This window comes from Marmota marmota, unplaced genomic scaffold, assembly GCF_001458135.2.
Source record: "Marmota marmota marmota unplaced genomic scaffold, marMar, whole genome shotgun sequence".
Lineage (NCBI taxonomy): Eukaryota > Metazoa > Chordata > Mammalia > Rodentia > Sciuridae > Marmota > Marmota marmota.
In genome coordinates this window covers 4,585,385-4,607,806 of record NW_025999896.1, presented here as the reverse complement: position 1 = coordinate 4,607,806, position 22,422 = coordinate 4,585,385, and the positions used below count along the sequence as shown (strand labels likewise).

General features: G+C 39.8%; 1 protein-coding gene across 5 annotated transcripts in view; it reads right to left on the bottom strand.

Annotated features, from left to right (window-relative positions):
* The window catches only part of Dnah9 (dynein axonemal heavy chain 9), a 334,407-nt gene that overhangs the window by 92,621 nt on the left and 219,364 nt on the right, over window positions 1-22,422 (bottom strand). For all 5 annotated transcript variants that reach the window (XR_007345608.1, XM_048798092.1, XM_015504497.2 and 2 more), the window contains 2 exons: window positions 15,222-15,482; window positions 2,368-2,793 (listed from right to left, as the gene is read on the bottom strand). Coding sequence is in view for 4 of the 5 variants with exons in the window: in XM_048798092.1 (XP_048654049.1) it covers window positions 2,368-2,793; window positions 15,222-15,482 (687 nt within the window). In the remaining variant the exon portion in view is untranslated. The remainder of the gene's footprint in view (window positions 1-2,367; window positions 2,794-15,221; window positions 15,483-22,422) is intronic.

The window sequence follows — 22,422 nt, the reverse complement described above, 5'->3', positions numbered from 1 at the left end:
GCACACGAATAAGCAAAGGATGGAGAGGATGTGGTTAAAAGCAAGAATATATATATTTTTCCACTAGAAAATATTTTGGCAGAACAGAAGTGCCTCCCTAAGGTAGCCAAGGATTTTAAACATATTCTTATTGCTTTCACAGGTTGAGTGGGCTCATCATGTGAATGTCGGCTACTGAAAAGGTATAAACATTTTGGAAACATCCCCTTTGCACCAAATGTTCTTTTAGTTAAAATAGCTTGAGTAGAGAGTCTCAAAAATTCTCTTGTTATTCTTTCCTGGGAGAGACTGAAAAAATGAAATTATTGGGAGGTCTTTTCCTCCCAGAAATCTGGAATGGGGATATCACAGTATTTTACACTTGGTGTTCTTTGAAGAGGAACTGCTATGGAGATTATCACCTGTTTTAAATAAATGTTCCATGAACATCTGGATTTACAAAGCAAGTATTTTAGAGATCAGCTGCTTTACCAAAACCTTTATTATTATTATTATTATTATTATTATTATTATTATTATTATTATTATTACTATCATTAGTGGTGCTGAGGATCAAGCTCATGGCCTCACACATGCTAGGAAAGTGCTCTACCACTGAGCTACATCCCCAGTCCCAAAGTATCTTTCAAAAATAGAGATTGGTGGCAAGGATCTTCGAATTAGAGACATTAGTCACAGGTTTTCATTTAGCAATCAATAAACCCACGCCACATGAGGCATGCCGCACGTCTAAAATCCTGCTTTTGACAATTTGTAAGACCTGCTTTATCGTCATGACAAATGTGCAGCAAGCGTCTCATTTGCCTGGAATGCAGGTGTAGAAATTAAATATCCAGAAAATTGTTTGGATTGAAGTTGATTACGGGAGCGACTGAATTCTTGCGTGCAGTGGACATGCATGTGATAGACAGTGTGTGAGGCAAAGGAGGGCAGGAGAGGTAGAGGGGCAGCAGCGAGACCACAGGCTGTTCCTGCTGCTCCCTCTGTCCTGGGCAGGTCTGGCTTCAAGCTTTACTTGTGCAATTTCCTTTAATCCTCACAACAATCTGGTGAAGCCATTTCTATTATCGTGTCCATTTTACTTTAGGAAACTTTAGTTTGGGCATTCTAAAGACACCACCAGTAAATATCACAGCTTGGTTTGGAATTAAAGTCTATCAATGAACATATTTTTAATTTCTGAGCCATCCCCAGGATTCTAATGTCTATCTTTTACTTTTGAAGTTTTCATTTTCATGGTCAAGGTGAAGTTCAAGAGGACTCCTCTCTAAAATAGATGTGAACCCAAGATCGCCATCCCCTTCCCCCAGTGCTGGGTGAAGCACATATGCTAGTGCTACCTATGTGATGTTTAATATAGCTAATGACCCTTATAGTTTTATAGTTTTGGACAATGGAACATCCCTGAAATCATAGTATACTGCTTGCTTTTTTTTCTTTTTCCCCAGTACTAGGGATTGAATCCAGGGGTGCTCTACCATTGAGATACATCCTAAGACCAGCTCTTATTATTTCTTTTATTTGGAGACCATGTGTCACTGAGTTTCCCAAGCTGGACTTGAACTTGTGATCCTCCTGCCTCAGCCTCCTGAGCCACTGGGATTACAGGTGTGTGCCACCACGCCCAGCTATACTGCTTGCTTTTAAAAGCATCCATAAAACAATGCAGATAGCATAAGACATGTCCACACTGCTGAGTGTGAGACAGACACAGTTGGCCAGAAATGAAGATAATTAGGTACCAAAGGTGAATCGAGGTGGCTAAAACCTACATTTCAAAGGGGATGAGGAGGAAAGAATCTTGAAGTCTTAACTTTTTGGTCTTAACTATCAAATGTGCAAAAAATGTTAAATTCACTTTAACATTTAACATGGTTAATAAGAGAACAGTCAGCTCCATGATAATACTGTGTGTCTATGATATATCTACCTATCTGTCACCCTTTCTTTCTTCAGAGAAAAAGGAAAAAAATCTTTTCAGACCAGAATTGTAAGCCAGTGGTTCAGGGGATTTGTCTTGTTTGGCCTAAAAGATGTTAGAGAAAGAAATATAAAGAGTTGCCTCTGTTGACAAATGAAATTTTATTAAAAAAAATAAAAAAGGTGGGGGAGCTGGGTTGTGGCTCAGCGGTAGAGCGCTCATCTAGCACGTGCGAGGCCCTGGGTTCGATCCTCAGCACCATATAAAAATAAATAAAATAAAGGTATTGTGTACAACTACAACTAAAAAAATGAATATTAAAAAGGGGGGGGTGTTTCCTATTTCTCCTTAGATATCATGTTAGGCACTGGGTCATGGCCAGAGAAGGGTGTTTGAGAGGCTGCACTGTTTGCAATGGGGTGAAGAAGGGGCTGGGGTCCACTCACAGCAATCTTGGCTTTGATGGCCGCCAGTTTCTCCTGAGCAGCTGTGAGCTCCGAGGTGGCTTTGCTTAAAGCTTGGCGCTTGGGTTCCACATCACAGAACACCTCATAGAACCTCACGATGTTTATGACCCAAGAGCAGAGGCCCGAAGCTGCGTAGGACTTGGTGGCCACGAACTCAGGATTGAACTCAGGGTCTTGCAGATATGGTCTGATGGCTTTGAGGCAATTCTCGTGAATGTTCTCCTTGTCAAAGTGGATCAGGGAATCCAGGAAGCTGTCCACTTTGGTCATGGTGACCTTAGCAGCCTTCCAGCTCCGGTCCTTGGGCACCTTGCCCCCTGGGGCCATGAGCACCATCACTGCGGCACTGACGTTGCTGACAGCTGGAGGTGGGGAACCAAATGACTTCAGCTCTGTCAGGTTGGTCTGAGAAAAGAGAAGGAGGTCATTAGAGGGAAAACGAATGAGTTTTCTTTGTCCTCTCGGCCACTAATGGAGTTAGGCTGGGGAGCAATCAATCTGAATGGGCTGCTTTGAAGCCTGCAGCAGCCCTCTGAATTTTAAATATCATGACTCATCAAAAGGAAACCAAAGCTACTCCCCAGTGACTTCAGACTTCCCTGAATGGTTAGACGGGACTCAGCTATGTTCTTTCAATGCTTTAACTGACTCTCAGCCCATTAGAAACACACAATTATTTCACATTCAGCTGAAAACTATAAGGATGCCAACATACTCTGAAATATGCAGCATGACATGAATAAAAGATAAGGTTATTATAAATTAATTTCCACCCCGGATTGAAGAGAATAGCACTGAAACTCAACTAATTTTTTTTTCTTTAATTAAACTGCTTTGTTCCATGAGCTCGTTCTAACTACTCTTGACTGTCCTGATAGCAAAGTGGCATTTTTTCTGCCAAGAAATAATTCAGACAGAAAGCCAGGCACGGCTCCTGAGTCAGCTGCCCCTGCCCGGTCTCAGGTTTGTCCTTTGTTCCAAGTCTCACTTGCGCTAGAGAGATGTGGCTAAAAGGACTGACCTTGGCAAATCACTTAAACTTTCCGGGACTTGATGCCCTCACGTGTAAATTGGGGTCAGGGGCACCCACTAATTCATGTATAAAATTGTGTTCTAAATGCTCATGAAGTTGATGTGAGACTCTATGTGATATTCCACGGGAAGCCCAGGAATGAAACCACTCGCTTATGGGGGAAGATCTTGATTTCAGAGATGAAAGCCTTTTCCAAATTTACTGGAGGTGCACTTGAGCCTGGAAATCCACCAGTGAAGGGGACTATTTCTAGCTCCTAATGGAAAGATTGAGGAAGATGCTCCTTTTGTTCCTGAACTGTTTTCACATGTGGTTATGACTCCCCAGCAGGGGCAGAAATGAAGGATGGCATAGGTGTGTGAGGGATGCTAGCATACCTGTAGTGGTAGCCTCCATGGAGGTGAGAGAGGGCAAAGGGAGAAAATAGGCACAGACAGAAATAAGAAATGGCATCATTTAAAAATTAATGCTTTGGGCATGATGGTGCATGCTTGTAACCCTAGTGGCTTGGGAGGCTGAGGCAGGAGGATCGTGAGTTCAAAGCCAGCCTCAGCAACTTAATGAGACCCTGTTGGAAGGAAGGAAGGAAGGAAGGGCTGGGGATATAGCTCAGTGGTTGAGTGCCCCTGGGTTCAATCCCAAGTAAAAAAACCAACAACAAACAAAAACCCTAGGAAATGATCTGAACATGGATTCTCAAGACAATAACAATGGGATAGGCAGCAATGGTACTACTAACAGAAGCCCAAGGTTGGCAGAGACATTTCTCAAGAGGCCACTATCAAACGTTGGGCAGCCTTGGTTCCACTCCTGTCCTAGGGCTATTACTTTAGCTGTGGCCTTGACTGCTTTTCTCCAGGTACTTGCCTAATTAATTTGTCCTTTCCCCAAAATTTTCTCAAACTTCTCAGGATGGTCCACATCACCTTCCTTAACACCAACTGCTACCTTCTGCCTCCTACCACTGATCCTCACCAGCTGCCAGGGCTCGGGGCTCCTCCATGCTGTGCTCCACATTTTTCTTTTTTATTCCACAGCATCTGTCATGCTGTATCCCTTCGTGTAAATTACCTCTTCCTTATGCTGATGGTGTCTTGCCTCTGCTAGAATATGAGCATCCTAGAGACACAGCTCTTCTTTTTTTTTTTTCCTGCCTAGTCCACTAAAGGCAGTCCATAAATCTTCATTGAGTGAATAAATAAATAAACAAATGTACGTCCAGAGTCATTCACAGGACAAAAATTTAATAAGTGCCCGGTACTGTTTTGTGGGATGAAGATACTTGGAACACAAGAGAGGAAAAGTCCTTTTACTTATTCAGCTGGGGGAGATGGTCAAACAAAGAGATAATCTTTGATATTTTTGACAGTGAGAAGATAAACAAACCAGGGCTAATGGATAGAGACTACTTGGGGAGGTGATAATACCATGTTAGCTAAGAAGGTAGGTCTGCAGAGGCCTCTTGGAGAACCTGACTTTCCAGCTGTGAGCTAAAAGATAGGAGCAAAGCAGTTCTAGAGAGAGCTGCAGGACTGTTGCAGGCTGCTGAGTCAGCAATGGAGAGGCCAGAGGCAAGAAGGCACTGGGCCATGATGTAGGGGTCAGAGGAGTCAGGAGATTGATGGAGATGAAACTGAAGGCGCAGTCAGGGCTAGACCATGGGGACTGTAGGCACCATGGGGAAGAGTTAGGATTTTATTCTAATTTCAGCAGGCAGCCACTTGGAGGCCTTAGACAGCAAATGAAATTATCTGCTTTATGCTTTAAGAGGGTCACAAGAGAAAATTACAACATATCTAGCTTTGCAGATCTTTATTGGCTTTGGTTTGTGATTCTAGATTCTGGCAGCAATTCGAACAAAAACAGGTCAGAATGCTCCCTGACTGCACTGGTGGGTTATGTTTACAGCCAGAGAGAAGGAGGTGACCTACAGGAAGCAGAAAGAAGTGAGGTACAGAGACGGCGCCACAGGTTACAGCTTGACCTTGGCCTTATTGGAACCTGCTTTGAACAGCGGGTCCTTGGTTGGCTGAAACTCTGCTGATGGGATGGGTTAAGACGTGGTTATTCATTACGAGAGGAGGTTGTAGACTCTCTTCACTTCAAGATAGGCTACGGTTCACTCTGTATGGAGAAACCTTTAGGCCAAATTTAAAATATGTCCAGAGGCATATTTTAATGAACAATTAATGACTTATGAATGTTATTAATTATTTTTTATAAAGTGTGATTTTTAAATAAGCAATGCACTTTTCTCTCTTACAGGTACATAATTGATTGGGCCAACTTCCTAAAGGTCAAACTTAATTCAGTTTAACCAGAGTGTGTTGCAGTGTGGGGGACAGGGCTGGGGTGTACCCGCACTGTCAAGGGAAGCTGCTTTAGTCATTTACGAAGAAGGAGACTGAAGAGGGCTTGGTCCAGGTTTTTCCCCAGTGCACGTGATAAGAAATGATTGGAACTGGAACCCATTTGGGGTAGTATAGTCAGAGCTTACTGACAGGCTCAACAAGAAGTGAAAAAAATTCTTCAGCAGGATTTTTTTCATCCTTCAGATGGATGAACCCAATTTATGCAAAACAAATCGAATCTCAGGAAACCTAGGTCATTTCCAAAAATTTACCTCATGCAGGATGCTTTGATGAATGTGATTCTATATAGATCTGTGTGAAAAATCTTAGAGTCATTTTTTTAAGGATAATAATATTCCTGGAAGTGGATTGGTTGGGTCAAAATGCAGAAACATTTTTAGCATTCCTTGTGTATACCATCAAGTTATTTCCCAGAAATTCAATGACAAGTGCTCAAGAGAGCCTGACACATGCCCATTCTTTTCAATATTTAATTTGATAAGTTGAAAATGATATCACAACATTGGTTTAATTAATTTACATATCTATATAGTAATATACACACACCCAGACACATACATATCCCTATTTATGTTAACCTTCTTTTTCATGCAAAGCATCTTGAACATTCTAATGTTATTAATTATTTTTATAAAGTATGATTTAAGATATGAAATGCAGTTTTCTCTCTTACAGGTACATAATTGGCTCAACTTCCTATTGTTTCACATTAATAGTTGATTAAAGGATATTAACTTTTAATGATATTAGAGACAAAAACCAAAAATCCAAACTGGACTTCAATTAGATTTGTATTTGACTTATGAATAAATTGGGGGAAATAGTGGCATCCTTATGAAATTGAATCTTTCAGTATACAAACTTGGCATATGTTTATTCACATTTTTTTTAATTCACTAAGGATGTGCAGTTTTCTTCACAGTTTCAACAGATTTCCTTACACTTATTTGGACCCTGTGTTTTGGTTGTTACTTTGAAAATACATTTTCCAAATGGCTTTTGTGGATATTACGGAAGCTATTACATTTTGTAATCTCTTTTGTAATAAGCCCTTAACCTTTCACATTTATTTACTATATTTTATAACGTGTATGAAGAATAAGACATTTATCTGCTATTGCATAAGATTCATATGATTAATATTTTTCATTTATTATTGCATTGTTTAGGAATCTAGGATAGATTTTTTTTTTTTAGTAACAGTAGAGAGGGGGCAACCACAATGTCTTTTCTATGTGAATGGAAATGTCTCTAGTGGCCTACTATTAAATAGGATGTTTTGCCCTTGGATTGGGATTGATTGCCTTCTGTTAGCAAAAAAAATCTAATTATCCTTTTATCCCTACTTTACTAAGAGCTTTAATAAGCAATGAATATTGAACTGTGTTAAATACCGTTTTGACATTTCTCGGACTAAAAAGCTTTTCTCCCTTGCCGTATACTGGATAAACCTTTCTGGTTGCTGGCATATGGGTGTTTGAACACATTGCCGGAGTTGACGGACTGGTATTTTTTATGCACATACCTTATACCATCATTCATAAATTAATCTGAGGCTGTGTCTATCACTTTTAGTATTGAGCTGAACACCTTAAGGAGAACCTGAGAAGTTCCACAGGGAAGAAGTTTGTCTATTATCCTAGCATTCCCCAAATGAATAGATTATAAAATCTAAGTTTATGTTACTTGTTAGGTTAAAAGACAAAGAACAGACCGGGAGAAAATACACACACACACACACACACACACACCAAGGAATTAATAGGAAACATTTGTAAAGAATAACTGTAAATCAATAGCAAGAAGAGAAACAATCTCAAAAGAAATGGGCAAAGAACCTGAACAATTGATGAACCAAAGAAGGTCTAAATATTTGGAAAGATTCTTGGTCTGTTTAGATTGAAACCATTTAAAATTAAAGTATTATTTATAGAGCTTTCTCTGACTTCTGTAGCAAATTACCACAAATGTAGCAATTCAAAACAACCTGGAGTTATTAGTGTGCGGTTCTGGAGGTCAGAAGTCCTACAGTCAAGGTGTTGGCAGGACTGGTTCTTTCTGAAGGCTCTAAGGGACAATCCATCCCATGTCTCTGCCAGTTACTAGATACTGTTGCTCCTTGGCTCACGGCTCCATAACACTCCAACTTTCCATTCCTTCTATCATCAGTCACCTTCTTTCAACCTTCCGTCTCTCTCTTCTGCAGACTCTGTGATTACATTTAGAGCCCTCACAATAATCCAGGATAATCTCCCTACCTCACGGCCTTTCACTTCATTATATCTGCAAAATCATATCTGCCATATACAGTAACATTCCTATGTTCTTTGGATTAGGATATGGCTCTCGGGGGGAGAGGCATTATTCAGACTGCCATTTTGTTCTACCAAACAGTTGTACTTATTTGGCCCAGAGAAATATTTGCACTTATGCAATTAAGGTGTATGTACCAAGATATTTGTCTCAGGAGGAAGCCCTACAAGCTCAGTGAAAAATGAATGAATACAATGCAGTACAATTATAACATGGAATACTACTTGCAATAAATAAACGAGGTTTCAACATAGGTACTCACAAGAAATGACCTTGTTTCAAGAGAGAAAATAAGTTTCCACATATAAGTGAATTCATGCAGCATTTTTCTTTCTGTCTGGCTTATTTCACTTGGCATAATATTTTTCAGATTTAACCATCTTGTCACAATACAGCAGCATCTCTTTCTTTTTAAAGGCCAAGTAGTATTTCATTGTATGTGTTACATTTTCAATTCATCTCTCTCTCTCTCATACACACGCACAAATGCCATACCACAAGATAAGCTGATTGCTTTGTTAATTTTCTTGACTATAGTAATTATTCACTATGTATACCAAATCACCATGTTTACACCCTAAATATATACAATAAAGAAACAAGAGAAAATAAGTTGGTAGCATCTATTTGCATTTAAAATATGGCATATTTTAGAATGTATATATGGTATGTATGCATTTGTTCAAATGTAAATGCATAGAAAAATTGTTGAATTAGATAATTCAACTGTTGAATTAGATAATTCCCAAATTATCTTCTGGGAAAAAAACTGGGGCTGGAGTAGAAAATGAGAGTGACTTCATATTTGACCCTATGTAGCCTATACTATTTGAATTATTTTTAACAATAAAAATGCCGTTACATATTATGTGTGTAATAAAAATAAATTTGCTATAAAAATGCATGGGAAATAGAAAATTACAAGTAATTTTGTGGAGGGAGAAAAGGCCATGACATTGCAAGATATACCATTCCTAAACTAAGGCAGGAAAAAAAAAAAACTATGGGATTTATTTCAGTTTAGCTATAAAAGCAATATAAAACTGCTGAGATGGAGACAGAATGTGCAGAGACGTAGTTCCCGCCTCTGATTTACAGGTATTCTTTATGTATGAACTAAAAATTTATAGTTAACTTTGAAAATAATGAGCAAACAGGGAAATGGTCCTTAAATACCAAAGTTCTGTGAGTGCAGAAGGGTTTGTGGTGTCCTGCAGTCCGTGGGATCATGAAGCGATATGTCCTTATGACATGTTGTACACTCAGGACCATTCTACTCCATCAAAAAAAAGAAGTGCTATTTGAGACTCTGTTATGGTCTGGGTACGAGGTGTCCCCAGTGAGCTCCTGGGAAGGTAGAACTATTCCGAGGTACAATGATCACATTATGAGGGCTGTAACCTAATCAGATCATCCTAGTTTGACTGGACACACTGGGTGGCAACTGTAGGCAGGTAGGGCATGGCTGGAGGAGGTAGGTCATTGGAAGCATTCCTCTCCCCAACCCCTGCCAATTCTGTTTCCAGTCCCCACCATAAGCCCAGCAGAGTTCCTCTACTGGGCTCTTCCCAAGATATGCTGCCGCACCTGGAGCTCAGAGCAATTCAGTAGACTCTCTATGGACAGAGACCTCTGAAACTGTGAGCCCCAAATAAACTTTCCCTTCTCCAAGCTGTTGTTGTTGGTCATAGTGATCAAAAGCTAACTAAAACAGACTCATTAATAGGTTGCCCACCTGCAGGTTGTGATCACTGGCCTACAGTTAAACTTCTTAGTGATGTCATGGGACTATTAAGGATGGTCGACTCACCCTCAGAACCCTTACCTGGGGACCTCACTTTATATTTATTTATTTAAAATTTTGAGACAGGGTCTCATTAAGTTGCTCAAGTTGGCCTCAAACTTGAGATCCTCCTGCCTCAGCCTTCCAAAAAGCTGGGGTTACAGATGTGCACCTCTGTGTTTGACTTTCAGGACCCCATTTTTGTACCCACCACTCAGATACACTGCAAAGATTGTTCCTTTCTGGAGTGTTCTTTTCTACTACCTCCATCTAGTAAAATATTCATCCAATAGTAACTGATTAATTAACTGTGTCTTCCTTATTTCCTACCTGGCCAGGCAGTTAACTCTGCCCTCTTCTTTGCTGTCAAGTCATTGAAAATGTTTAATTTTTATTTCTGTTAGGTAATGCGTGCACAGGTTTATAAACTCTACTGGAGCTGCAAGTCTTAGAACAAAACACCTCCCCAGCTTCAGCTCCCCAAAATCACCCCATAATTTATTCCATGATTACTTCCAGATTTTATGCATTACTGATAAAGCAAACGTTTAGACTGCTGTTAAAAACATTTTAACGTTATCAAGTGACTTAGTACTCTAGAAAATGAATACTTTATTATTTTTCTGACTTTCTTTCTCTCTCAATGTCTTCCTCTGTTGTAGTTATGTCACAGTTTTAGTTAAGTTAGCATTCAGTAGGATTATAAGTATTGCATCAGGCTAGCAGGATCTCAATACCTAAGGCCAGAAAAAACTACAAGCCAATATCTTTAATGAACGTAGATGCAAAAGTCCTCCACAAAATACTAGCAATCCAAATTCATCAAAATGATCACTTAACATGATCAAGTGGATGAAAGAATGGTATTGCAGATTAATATAATGTGATAGAATGCACTAACGGAATGAAAGACAAATCATATGATCATTTCATCAGATGCAGAAAAAGCATTTACCAAAGTCAACATTATTTTATGATTAAGACACTCAGCAAATTAGGTGTGGAATGAATGGATTTCAATACAATATATTGAATATAATATATAATTGGATACAATATATTCAATACAATATATAATAAGTCAAGAGTTAATATGCTTAATGGAGAAAAAGTGGAATCCTTTCCTCTATGATTCAGAAGACAAAAATACTCACTCTTGACACTTCTATTCAACATAGTATTGGAAGTCATTGGAAGGCAATAAGACAAGACAGAGAGATAAAAGGAATGCAAATTAAAAAGGAAGAAATGAAATTATTGCTGTTTGCTGCTAGCATGATCTTACATATAGAAATCCTAAAGTTTCCACTGGAAAAAAAAAAAACCTGTTAGAATCCAAAAACAAATTTAGTCAATTTATAGGATTACAAAATCCACAGTCAGAATTCAGTAGCATCTTTCCACACCAAGAATGAGCTTTCTCAAGAGGAAATCAAGGCAATAATCCCATTTACAATGACTACAACAAAACAAAATCCTAGAAATAAATTTAACCAAGGTGAAAGTCAAAAACACTAATACATACTTGTTTATGGACTGGAAGAATTAATATTTTTAAAAAGCTACCCAATGTGATCTACAGATTCAGTGCAACCCTTTCTGATATTCCAATGTAATTTTCATAGACATAAGAAAAGGAGCCCTACAATTCATATGGAATCTCTCTCTCTCTCTCTCTCTCTCTCTCTCTCTCACAAAAAAATAGCAAAGACAATTATAAGCAAAAAGAACAAATCTGGACACATCACAATATGTAATTTTTTTTTCTCTAATGCTAGGGATTGAATTCAGGGCTTTTTGCATACTAGGCAAGCACCCCACCACTGAACTAGATCCCCAGGTCTTTTTTATGTTATTTTGAGACAGAGTCTCACTAAATTGCCCAGGCTTGCCTGGAACTTGTAATCCTCCTGCCTCAGTCTCCCCAGTAGGTGAGATTATAATTGTGCCTCTCTGTACCTAGCTCACAATATCTGATTTTAAACAATACTACAAAGTTATAGTCATTAAAACACCATAGGTCTGGCATAAAAATAGATCTCTTGACGAATGGAACAGAATAGAGCCCCAAAGTGAACCTACATTTGTACAGTCAATTAAATTTAAAAGAAGTGTCAAGGAAATACAATGGGAAAATATAGTCTGTTTAATAAGTGGCATGGAAAAAACTGGATATCTCTAGGCAGAAGAATGAAATTAGGCCCCTATATCATACCACATAAAAAAAGTCAACTCAAATGGATTCAAATCTTTAAAATAATACCTGAGACTATAAATTTCCTACAAGAAAACATAGGAGAGAAATGTACATTTATTGTTCTGGGCAATGATTTTTTCAGATTGGACTCCAGAAGCATAGAAAGCAAAAAGCACAAGTGGACCAATTGGATTACACTGAAATAAACTTCTGAATAAAAAAAAAAAAGAAACATCAAAATAAGGAGACAGCCAGTGATTGAAAGAAGATATTTGCAATCCAACTGAGGAATATTAAGTCCGAAACATGTGAGGAACTCAAGAGAAAGAAAATAGTCCAATTAACAAATAGTCAGGGTCTTGAGGGGGTGGTTCAATGGTAGAGTACTTGGTTCATCCCCAGAATCTCCAAACCAAAACAAAAGGCAGAGGGGAAAAGACATGGGCAAAGGACATGAATAGACATTTCTCAAAAAGACCAACATGAGTGGCTAAGAGGTACAAGGGGAAAACAAACAAACAACCAACCGCCCCCCCCCCCAAAAAAAGGACAAGCTCAATGTCACTAATCATCAGGCAGATTGAGATTAAACCCACAGTGAGGTATCATCCATACCTATTAGAATGGCTATTATAGAAAAGATGAAAAACAAGTGCTGGTGAGAGTTATGGGCTAAATGGGCAATGACCAAACAGACTCCATTTTACCCTGAGACTCCATACCATGTAAGAAATGTTTCTCCCATGGGAAAGCCCCGACTCTGTGCCCATTAATAGTCACCTAGCATAATATACTTGGCAACACAAAATGGTAATTCTTATACAATGTAAAATTGTTCTCTTTGGTTTCCCTTTTTTTTGGGGCAATGTACCTTGTCAGAGATTGATTGTCTAGACCTTAGTAACCATTCTCTAATGTGTACTGAACTAAGGTCATTTTGACCCTCTTCCCTTCTGCTTGCTTGTTGCTAGGCCAACCTGGAAAGTCCCTTGAGAAATACCAAGGCACCCATTGCATTGTCTCGCTAATTGCTCAATTCAGCTTCTGTACCTGCTTGCTTGCAGCTATGTCAACCTAGATGTGTTTTTTGCCTTTAAATATTCTAAAATGCTCAGGCTCTGGGCTGTACCTTGCGGCGACAGTTATGGGTCCTGCGAGGAGCAGTCACCTACCAGCCAGCTAAATAAAGACTCTTCCATTTGGACAAAACTGGGACTTGGTGTGTTTTCTGAGTGACCTGCCCCACAACAGTGAGGAGATGGAGAACAGGGAGCCCTTGCATACTGTCAGTGGGAGTGTAAATCAGAATAGACATCATGGAAAATAGAATTGCCAGATGATCCAGTGATGCTACTTCTGGGTATTTACTCCAGGATTTCAAACCAGTCTGCAAAGAGGTATCTGCACACCTGGGTTTGTGGCAGCATTTGTTACACTAGATAAGATATGGAATCAACCTCAGGACCCAAGGGTCTATCACTGGATGAATGCTTAAAGAAAATGTGACGTGTCAAACTCTCAACAGGGGGAATACATCTGAGTTTTTTGAGGTCTACTGCACAGTGTGGTGAATAAATTTAATAATTAAGTACTATGCATTTTGATACCACTAAGGGAATAAATTTCAAATCCTCTCATAAAAAGTGTTAAGTATTTGAGGTGATGGATATGCTAACTAGCTTGATTCCATCATCCCACATTGAATTAAAAAATCATAACATCACTTCATACCCCATAAATATGGGCAATTATAATTTGTCAGTATACAATAAAGACAAATAATAATTAAAAAGATTACTCAGACTGCTCTAATGGGCAAAGACAGCACTGGAGCAAGGGTGGACACAGACTTATGGAGAAGCTGTTAATAGCCCAAGGAAGAGATGATTGATGGTGGCTAGGACCAAGTGGCAGCGGTAGAGATGATATAAAGCATTCAAATTCTGGATATACTTGAAAATGATCAAATTTGTTAATAGATTGTATAGGAGTGTGAGGTAAAGAGCACATTAATTCCTCTTTCTTTTCTGTGTCATAGGGATCAAGAACTTCAGTGACTTGCTGGGCATGGTGCCATATGCCTTAATCCCAACAATTTGGGAGGCTGAGGGAGGAGGATTGCAAGTCTGAGGCCAGCCTCAGCAACTTAGCAAGGCCCTAAACAATTTTGTGAGATCCTTTCTCAAAATACAAAGTAAAAAGGGCTGGAGAGGATGGAGGCAAAAAGTACACTCATATATTGCTGGTGGGACTGCCAATTTGTGCAACCATTATGGAAAGTGGCATGGAGATTTCTCAGAAAACTTGGAATGGAACCACCATTTGACCCAGCTATTTCACGCCTCAATTTATACCCAAAGGACTTAAAATGAGCATACTACAGTGATGCAGCTACATCAATGTTTATACCAGCTCAACTCACAATAGCTAATCTTTGGAACCAACCTAGGTGTCCTTCAACAGATGAATGGGTAAAAACCAATGTGCTATACATACACAATGCATTTGCTGGTAAATGGATGGAGCCAGAAAATATCATGCTAGGAGAAATAAGCCAACCCCAAGAGAACCAAAGGCCTCATGTTTTTTTCTGATACGAGTATGCTAATTCACAACACGGGACGGGGTAGGGAAGAATAGAGGTACTTTCGATTAGACAGAGGGGACGTTGTATCTTATTTAAGACTTATATCTTAAACATTTATGAAGGAGCCTTAGAAAGCTCTTGTGCCCTATGGTACCCAAAGGTCAAAAGGACCATGGGGTTGCCACACTGGAAGATCTAGGGATTGGATTCTGAAGATGTAAGTTCAAGTCCTGACTCTAATATTGACACCTGTGACTGTGGGAAAGTGAGTGACCTTGCTGAGCCTTGGTTTTCTCATCTGTGAAGTGCTCTTCCATGTTCTGGTTGGTTCTATGATTAACATCTATGGGATTTCTTTGGTAGCTCTTGGACCCTGACACAAGAGTCAGTTAAATGAGTATTTGTTTACTTAGTGAATAAAGCAATGGCATCTGGGGTCACCTGGAACCCTCCTAACTCTGCCTTTGTATGTCTCCAGAACACCAGGACACCAGGTGGTCTTTGGCCCTCCCCTGGAGGTGGTCAGGTGTGGCAGGCAGCCCTCCTACCTTGTTGAGGGTGTTGAGGGCGGCCTGGGCGGCCGTGAGTGCCGGCTCTGCTTTAGCCAGATCTTCCTCACAGTCCTTCTGCTTCTGCTTCACCTCTAGCATGATGAGCGCCACCTTCTGCTCCTCCTCATCAGCAATGGCTTTCTCTTTGCTCACTTTATCGGTTTCTACGCCGACCACCTGAATCAATTTGTCTGCGTCTTCGTTCTTCTGCTTTAGCTCCACTTCCTGGGTGGCCAGTTTGGCTTTCAGATCATCCACCTGCATCAGAGAAGTAAAAGGCTTAGCAGAAGTAAGGCGGGCATGACCCCAAAGATCCATCTATGCAGAACAGAGAGCCAACTCCTGGTGCAAACAAAGGTGTAAAGCTATGTATACTCTGGTGAAACCCGGCTCCCTCATCTAGGAAAGGAACTGGACTCTCTCTCCCCTGTGATGGAATATTCTAAACAACAGGCACTCTGATACTTCTCCTTGATATCTCAATGCTTTAGGTTTCTTCTCACTGATATTGGTATGTCTTTTAAAATTTCATGCACCAAACAACAACAAAATTTTTTTTTCTATAGTGCTGGAGATTGAACCCAAGGCCTTGTGCATGCAAAGCAAGCACTCTACCAACTGAGCTATATCCCCAAATGAAATTTTGCACATAGAAAGTCCTTAATAAATATCAATTGTTTAATTAAAACTGGCCAATGTGTTGGTATTGGCAACAAAACAGACTGGTAGGCCAATGGTACAGAATAAAGGACACAGAGACCAACCCACATAACTACAATTATATTAGACAAAGGTGCCAAGAACATGCATTGGAGAAAAGATAGCCTCTTCAACAAATGGTGCTGGGAAAACTGGAAATCCATATGCAATAAGATAAGATTAAACCCCTATCTCTCACTATGCACAAAACTCACCTCAAAATGGATCAAGTACTTAGGAATACAAACGGAGATCCTGCATCTAATAGAACAAAAAATAGGCCCTAATCTCCATCATGTGGGATTAGGCCCCAATTTCCTTAATAACACTCCTGTGGCACAAGAATTAAAAATCAAGAATCAAGAAATGGGATAGATTCAAACTAAAAAAGATTCTTCTCAGCAAAAGAAACAATCTGTGAGGTGAACAGAGAGCCTATATCCTGGGAGCAAATCTTTACCACTCACACATCAGATAGAGCACTAATAGCTAGGGTATATAAAGAACTCAAAAAGCTAAACACCAAAAAACAAATAACCCAATCAATAAATGGGCCAAGGACCTGAAGAGACTCTTCTCAGAAGATGATGTACAATCAATCAACAAATACATGAAAAAATGTTCATCATCACTAGCAATTATAGAAATGTAAATTAAAACCACTCTAAGATTTTATCTCACTCCAGTCAAGATGGCAGCTATTATGCATACAAACAACAATGAGTGTTGGTGAGGATGTGGGGGGAAAAGGTACACTCTTACATTGCTAGTGGGACTGCAAATTGGTACAGCCAATATGGAAAGCAGTATGGAGATTTCTTGGAAAATTGGGAATGGAACCACCATTTGACCCAGCTATCCCTCTCCTCGGACTATATCCAAAGGACTTAAAAAAGCATACTACAGGGACACAGCCACATCAATGTTTATAGCAGCACAATTCACAATAGATAAACTGTGGAACCAACCTAGATGTCCTTCAATAGATGAATGGATAAAAAATGTGGCATATATTCACAATGGAATATTACCCAGCAATAAAAGAGAATAAAATCATGGCATTTGCAGGAAAATGGATGGAGTTAGAGAAGATAATGCTGAGTGAAGTTAGCCAATCCCAAAAAACCAAATGCTGAATGTTTTCTCTGATATAAAGAGGCTGATTCATAGTGGGATAGGGAGCAGGAGCATGGGAGGAATAGATGAACTCTAGATAGGGCAGAGGGGTTGGAGGGGAAGGGAGGGGGCATGGGGTAATTAATGATTATGGAATGTGATGATCATTATTATCCAAAGTACATGTATGAAGACATGAACTGGTATGAATATACTATGTATACAACCAGAGATATGAAAAATTGTGCTCTATATGTGTAATAAGAATTGTAATGGGCTGGGGTTGTAGCTCAGTGGAAGAGCACTTGCCTAGCATGTGTGAGGCACTGGGTTCAATTCTCAGCACCACATATAAATAAGTAAAGTAAAGGTTCATCAACAACTAAATAATAGTAACAAAAGAATTGTAATGCATTCTGCTGTCATACATAAATTAAAAAAATTACATAAAAAATGGCCAATGTGGGATTTTCCTAGGATATACAAAAAGGGGATGTCTATGGTGTTGTCTGAGAGACTGAATATACAGATGAACATGAACAATGGCAAGACTGTATATAAAAACAGAACTCTGACCCACAACCTTCAGGAAGACTTACAATAACCCTAGAACAATCAGCCTCAAATGGCTAGGACTTGATTAATAATGGACGACTGCCTTCATTTTTTTTTTCTTTTTTGGTACTGGGGATTGAACTCAGGGGCACTCTCCCACTGAGCCACATCCCCAGCCCTATTTTGTATTTTATTTAGAGACAGGGTCTCACTGAGTTGCTTAGCGCCTTGCTGTTGCTGAAGCTGGCTTTGAACTGAAGATCTTCCTGCCTCAGCCTCCCGAGCCACTGGGATTACAGGTGTGTGCCCCTGTGCCTGGCTCCAACTTCCTTCATTTTTGTCCCTTATTCCAATGTAGGACCAATCAAAACAAAACAACAACAACAAAAACCCCAACACATCTCCCTGACCAGTTATATAGGATACCCACTTCTAGTGAGCCTACCTGTCCCTTCCCTAGCCTGCTCTCAGGGTGCACTGGTCATCCTCCTCCTTCCTCATCATCAAGCTCTTCCACTTCTCTGCCTGGTTTTGGCTCTCTGCTAAATACCAGTGATGGTGGCAGATTCCCTGGCCTGTAGTAAGCTCTCCCTAAATAGCTTGGATACTTCTCCTGGTTGGTCTTCATTGATTTCCACAATCCTCAATAGAAATAGATGACCAGGTTAAAATAATGTGATAGCAAGAACTCTGGTGGTCCAGGCCACCCGATTCCCCCATCCAGCTTCTGAAGTCAAATGTCATTTGGAGGCATATGATGAAGTGATGGGAACATCAGTGCTGGCAAACCATCTATTTATCTCATGAGCTGGGAAGAGAGGAATGGTCTTCTGTTTACACTCAAAATCAGCAGTGCGGTGGTTTTCATATTGTGCTTCCTGGACTAGCATCAGCTTTACATAGAAATTTATTAGTCATGCAAACCCCTAGGCCCTACTCCAGACCTACTGAGCCAGAAATTCTGAAGGTGAGGCAAGGCAATCTGTGTTTTACAGGCCCTGCGGTTGATTCTGATGTCCACATAAGTTTGAGAATCACTGATGGAGTGTAACGGCCTTTTTCAGATGCACAGGGAAGACACAGACCTGTTTATTTCTTGAAAGTCGAAAAGCTGTTTGTATTTGCAATATGGCTCATAAACTTTCCATTCCAGAATGACCTCTTGCCTTTTATTTATTTTTTTCCTGCGGCCTATTGCACACAACAAGCAAAGATTCAGAGCTCCTGGAATACGTCAAACAGATTCAAAGGCTTTATGATGCAAAATAATCAGGGCGAATATAAAACTGAGGCTTAGACACCACTGATAATTCCCTTTTCATGGCAGATCAAAAGGAAAGAAAAGGAAAGGGGGAAAAAAAAGAATGCTCTTTAATTTTGTGTATTCATGGAAACCGGAGACTTTGTGTTAACCTCAAATAGAGGCTTGCACCCTAGAACTCCTCTTATATTCACATGTTGGAAGGTTAATCTGTTTCCATCTCCCGTTGTTCAGCTGCAGAGAGTTATTTCTACAAGGACAAAGATGCAATTGTAAATCAAAATGATTGAGTTGCATAATCACTCCAGTCAGCAAACACACCAGTAACTTTTTGTTCCTTTTTAAATCTTGGGAGATTTGAGAAAATTGAAGTGGTTTTTTTTTTTGGTTATTGTTGTTTTGTTTTGTTGATTGCAGATATGGCTTGTGACCTCAGCCCCAAGGTAAATAATCCCCTGCACTGTGAATGGGAGCTTAATAACCCTTCAGCTATGACATGGGGCAACATGAGGGTCCTGCCAGTCAGAATTAGGCCACTCCCCTGAAAAATCAGAGAAGGCAGAACACAGATTAGTTTTATGATTCTTTTGCAGTAGAATAGGGAATTGGAACAGATTATTTAAGTCTTTCTTTTCTCCTTTGCCTTTATTCAAAACACCTGAGTCACACTTTGGATTTCTACCTAATTTAGACACCCCCAAACCTGGATGGGAAGATTAGGAGGGACAGTGCCCCAATCATAGGAGAGACCTTTTCCTTCAGTCCTGTTGGCCCCCATGAATTGTGAACATGAGTGGTAAATAGGGGAATTTTGGCGAAGACAGGTGACAACATGGGGGTGCGGGTGGCCCCTTCTTCAAGGACCAAGCACATGATGACAGAGAAATCAAGCTGCTCAGGGCCTTTCCCCCAGAGATCCAGCCACCTTGGTAATGATGTGAGGAGAAATCAGAGGAGCTGAGCAGGGGGTGTCAAAGTCTCACATGCATGCCCACATTGCCCAGGGTGGAAAATCCTGCTGGCTCCTCTGGATGTTTGGGGAGGGAGGGAAAATATCACCATTTGCCAAAGAAGAGGAAGCAGGGTGATTAGCAGCAATGAATAGTGCCCTATGGATTGGCAGACTAGAGAATTCTTGTGCTTATTCTGTGTCTCTGTAGTCACTCAACACTTCCTGATATGAATTTGGATTTCAAGGAGGTTTCTCTTAGGGTACATGTGTTTTTTTTTCTTCCATCTCCGCTACGTTGATGGGTCTGATAAAAACTTTGCATCCTATTCTGGCAATATAGTTGAATTTTCATTTTGAAAAACGTGCCCTTCCCAAGACCTTATGATTGCTTGGGAGGACTGATTCCCATTGTCATGAATGGAGGAACCATGTTGTACAGGACAGCTTGCAACAAACTAGTTTCAGCTCTGTCCAAATTAACCTCTGTATTTGACTTTTTAGTAGTTTGAAAAAAATTTACCTGCTTTTATTTAAGCAGGTGAACAATGAAGTCAATTGTTTGGTCAAGACCAACTTAAGGTAAATTTTGTTGTCATCAAGAGTCCTGATAACTATTTCATGTGTTCTTAAGGTTTTCTCTTTCTTCCTTCCCTCTGCTCCTGTTCTTTCCCATCTTTCCTTTCTTCCTTTCATTTTTGTACTTTTCTTCTTGCTAAATGAATTTTGAATTCTTTCACTTGCACCCCCCACCCCCCAAAAAAAATCCAGACAAAAACATCATGAATTAATAAATCACTAATTTCAGGTAAAATTGGTGGCATGAGATTATTTGAGAACCCCAAGATAAGCTGAATTTAATATACATGAATCACAACACTATATTATACCGCATAAATATGTACAAATATCATGTGTCAATCAAAAAAATTAAGTTTAAGAAAAGAGCATTAAGATTGACAGATGTGTGGGTTAAATCGTATATGCAGGGAATTGGCAATAGCCTTTAGGCCTTTTGTGAACATTTCTTCAACCAACAGTCTCCTCTTCCTCATGAATATACCTGAGTTTTATATAGAAATGATGATCCCAGTGGTTTCTGGACAGTGCCAGGGAGGGACAAAGGCACCCAAGTCAGGTTGAGGGCTCTGAATATGCCAGGAAACAGACCACAATTTGCACCAACCATGAAGCCTGAAGTTAAAGTTGATGCAAAGACAGAAGAAGATGATACCTAAGGACCCTGCAGAGCCAGCCTACCTTCATGAGAGCCAGTGAAATCTGGTGAATCACACCATGATGTTTATCAGTTGCTTCTTGAAACCTCACATTACCACAGAGAGGAGAAGGTACAAAGATCCTTGAAGGAAAACACTTTAAGGTAGAGTTTGAACTGTGAACTGACTCCAAGAAGTTTTTAACCTGTTCCAATACTATAAGATACTTGATGCTGGATAATTTATAAAACAAAAAGGCTTATTTGGCTCACAATTCTGGTGGCTGAAGGGTCCAAACAGTATGCATCAATATCCTGGTGATGTGGGTGCTCTAGCTTCATCACAAGATGGCAGAAAAGTGGAAAGTGAAGTGGTGATGTATAGAAGAGGCTAAATATATGCAATGGCCTCGCTTTATAACAATTCACTCTTTCTGGAGCTAAGTAACTCTGCAAGACTATTCATCCTTTCCAGGGCTAGTGACCCCAGGACCTAATTACCTTGTATTAGACCTCATCTCTAAAGTTTCTACTACCTCAGCACCACCAGGATGAGGACAAAGCCTCTGCTTATGAGCCCTTGGGAAACCCCCAAACATACCCAAGCCACAGCTCCTGAAATGACTACTCATGCTGAAATGCAAGATTTCTGCTGTTCAATAATCAAGATGACGCAGAACTAAGTCAAATTCAGTTATGCTGAATTTGTGATCAACTCTAAGTATGAACTGTAAGGCTAAAGATGATAAGCTTTAGATTATCACAAATGGTTGATTTTTGTCACTCGGATCACAAGCATTACTACTTTGGCTACAACTAAGATGGCTGAATAAAGTTATATCCTGAGCCATTTAGCCTGCTCCCACTAGATGATAAGTATTGGAAACTGTCATAGTCAGGCAACAGGAGTCTAATGACAATATGATTCAAGTCATTATCCTTATGTTAGTTATGATGGTACACATTAGTCTCTTTCTACCATAGAAACGGTTACAGATGAACAGTTTACTCCAGAGTTAGGAACCCCAAATGCCATTTTTAACTAGAAGAATCATCATTATAACCATCAATAGGTATTTATGGAATCTATTCCATGCGTACATTACTGCCCCAAACCACCCTCCACATCTACTCTCTGCACTTGTAGGCGATTTGAGAGCTGCTCATTTGCTAATTTGTTTATCCAATCATCATCCTATGACCTATACCATTTAGCTATTAACTTACAGAACACCTGCTATGTGCTGGTCTCTGAGATAGAATATAAATGGGTCCTGGTATTTTTCTTTGAAGAACTGATAATAGCATAGTATGATATATGCAGAAGAAAGAGAAGTCAAGGAAGCAACCTCAGAGAAGGAAATTCACAATGGCTTGGAGATTAGAAAGAGATTGGGGGGGG